Source organism: Morus notabilis, unplaced genomic scaffold (genome assembly GCF_000414095.1).
Source record: "Morus notabilis unplaced genomic scaffold, ASM41409v2 C11428281, whole genome shotgun sequence".
NCBI classification, from domain to species: domain Eukaryota; kingdom Viridiplantae; phylum Streptophyta; class Magnoliopsida; order Rosales; family Moraceae; genus Morus; species Morus notabilis.
This window is the reverse complement of record NW_010387231.1, coordinates 1-1,628: the sequence shown is the minus strand read 5'-3', so window position 1 is coordinate 1,628 and position 1,628 is coordinate 1. Positions and strand designations below refer to the sequence as shown.

At 42.2% G+C, this 1,628-nt stretch overlaps 1 protein-coding gene across 1 annotated transcript; it reads left to right on the top strand.

Annotated features, from left to right (window-relative positions):
* The first annotated feature begins 128 nt into the window (after positions 1-128).
* On the top strand, positions 129-1,622 carry LOC21383818 (serine/threonine-protein kinase Nek2). The gene is made up of 3 exons (XM_010114858.2): positions 129-175; positions 293-757; positions 922-1,622. The coding sequence occupies exons 1-3, from the start codon at positions 143-145 to the stop codon at positions 1,555-1,557; spliced, it is 1,134 nt and encodes a 377-aa protein (XP_010113160.1). The 5' UTR covers positions 129-142; the 3' UTR covers positions 1,558-1,622.
* Positions 1,623-1,628: the final 6 nt, after the last annotated feature.

The following is a 1,628-nucleotide window of genomic DNA, read 5'->3' as shown; positions in this document are numbered from 1 at the left end:
TTTCCTCTTCATTTTCTTTACCAATATTGTGGTGATTACACTTTCGTATGTCTCATTTATCTGTTACGTGAATTGATTGGTGAGACAGCTTTCCTGAGATGTTCTCTGATTCATTTTTTGCAGTAGAAGTCTTGTTAAAAGCATGTTGCGGAAAAATCCAGAACTCAGACCGAGTGTAAGTCTTTTTTGCACCTTGTTTTCAAGTAAAATGGTTCAAAAAATTTCCATCTCTAGTCCATCATGTGCTAGGAAGATTTGTCTAAACTACTGAAGTTTAACCCTATTTTTCCAGGCTGCAGAGTTGCTTGGTCATCCACATCTTCAACCTCATATCCTAAAGATTCATATCAAATTAAACAACCCTAGACGGAACACTTTTCCAGTTGCTTGGTCTGATTCCAACTACATTAAGAAGACCACATTTATGGAGCCTGAAGTTGTTCCATTTTGTACTGTCAGGGAGAAAAGGCGGTCACTCAGCAACAATAGGACCTTAAATCCCAGTACATCTGGAACTGAGCAAGACTCATCATGTTCTTCCAAGACTGCACAAAGATTCCCAAGTTTTTTGGAACATAAGTTCAGTGAAGTATCCATTGGAAGTGTCCATGACGAGTATGATATTGAGAAGTCAGTAACAACAAAATTTTCAACGATTGCCAAAACTCCAAGATTGACTCCAGTTGAAGCTTCTCCTACTCCTAGGAGACAGATCACAATGACCAAGATTTCTCATGTTGGCTCGAAACGTGATTCAGTAAGTTTGTTCGTGATGGTTAAAATTGTATTTTTCAATCTTACCAGAAGTGTGCACCACAAGCATAATGAATTTTTTTTAGCTTTGGAAATTTACTATAACAGCTCATAAAACAAAGTTTAGAGGTCCGTATTACATTACTTAAACCATAATATTTTCTGCAGCTTCCGATGTCGCATGCTCCAGCAAGGAACTCTTCTCAGCTTGGAAGGAGAGCATCTCTTCCATTATCCACGAGAGGTGCCGCTTTGCAAACCCCTTACAGAAATAATGTAGGTCTCCTTTGCAGTGTGGACTCTCCAGATGTCTCTGTCAATGCACCGCTCATTGACAAGATTGCTGAATTTCCCTTGGCCTCTTCTGAAGATCCTCTCTTTCCTATTTGCAAAACTTCATCAACATCTGCTCAGTGCTCTTCTTCTTCAGCCGACATTGCTGACTGCTCAATCACAAAGGACAAGTGCATGGTGCAGGTTGTCAACAAAGCCTTCTCCAGGCGCAGCTTCTCTGACCAAAGCCATGGAGATACACGAAATGGCAGCAAGTCCTCTGAACACAACGCTACAACTGGTGCATCCAGCCGGTCATCTTCTGAGTCACGACAGCGTCGGTTTGACACATCATCATACCAGCAACGTGCGGAGGCGTTAGAGGGGCTTTTGGAGTTCAGTGCACGTCTCTTGCAACAAGAAAGGTTCGAAGAGCTTGGCGTGCTGTTGAAGCCATTCGGGCCCGAAAAGGTTTCTCCGAGGGAAACTGCAATTTGGTTGGCTAAAAGTTTCAAGGAGACTGCTGCGTAGTGTAAAGGGAGATTCCTCATAGATAATAGGCCACTAAATTATGTCGTTGCCACTTTGTACTGTGTAGACGG

Excerpts from the sequence above, each read along its gene's own strand:
- LOC21383818 (XM_010114858.2), top strand. The coding sequence starts at position 143 with ATGTTGCGGAAAAATCCAGAACTCAGACCGAGT. Across the intron at positions 176-292 it reads ATCCAGAACTCAGACCGAGT|GCTGCAGAGTTGCTTGGTCA; the intron begins GTAAGTCTTTTT and ends CTATTTTTCCAG. Across the intron at positions 758-921 it reads TTGGCTCGAAACGTGATTCA|CTTCCGATGTCGCATGCTCC; the intron begins GTAAGTTTGTTC and ends TATTTTCTGCAG.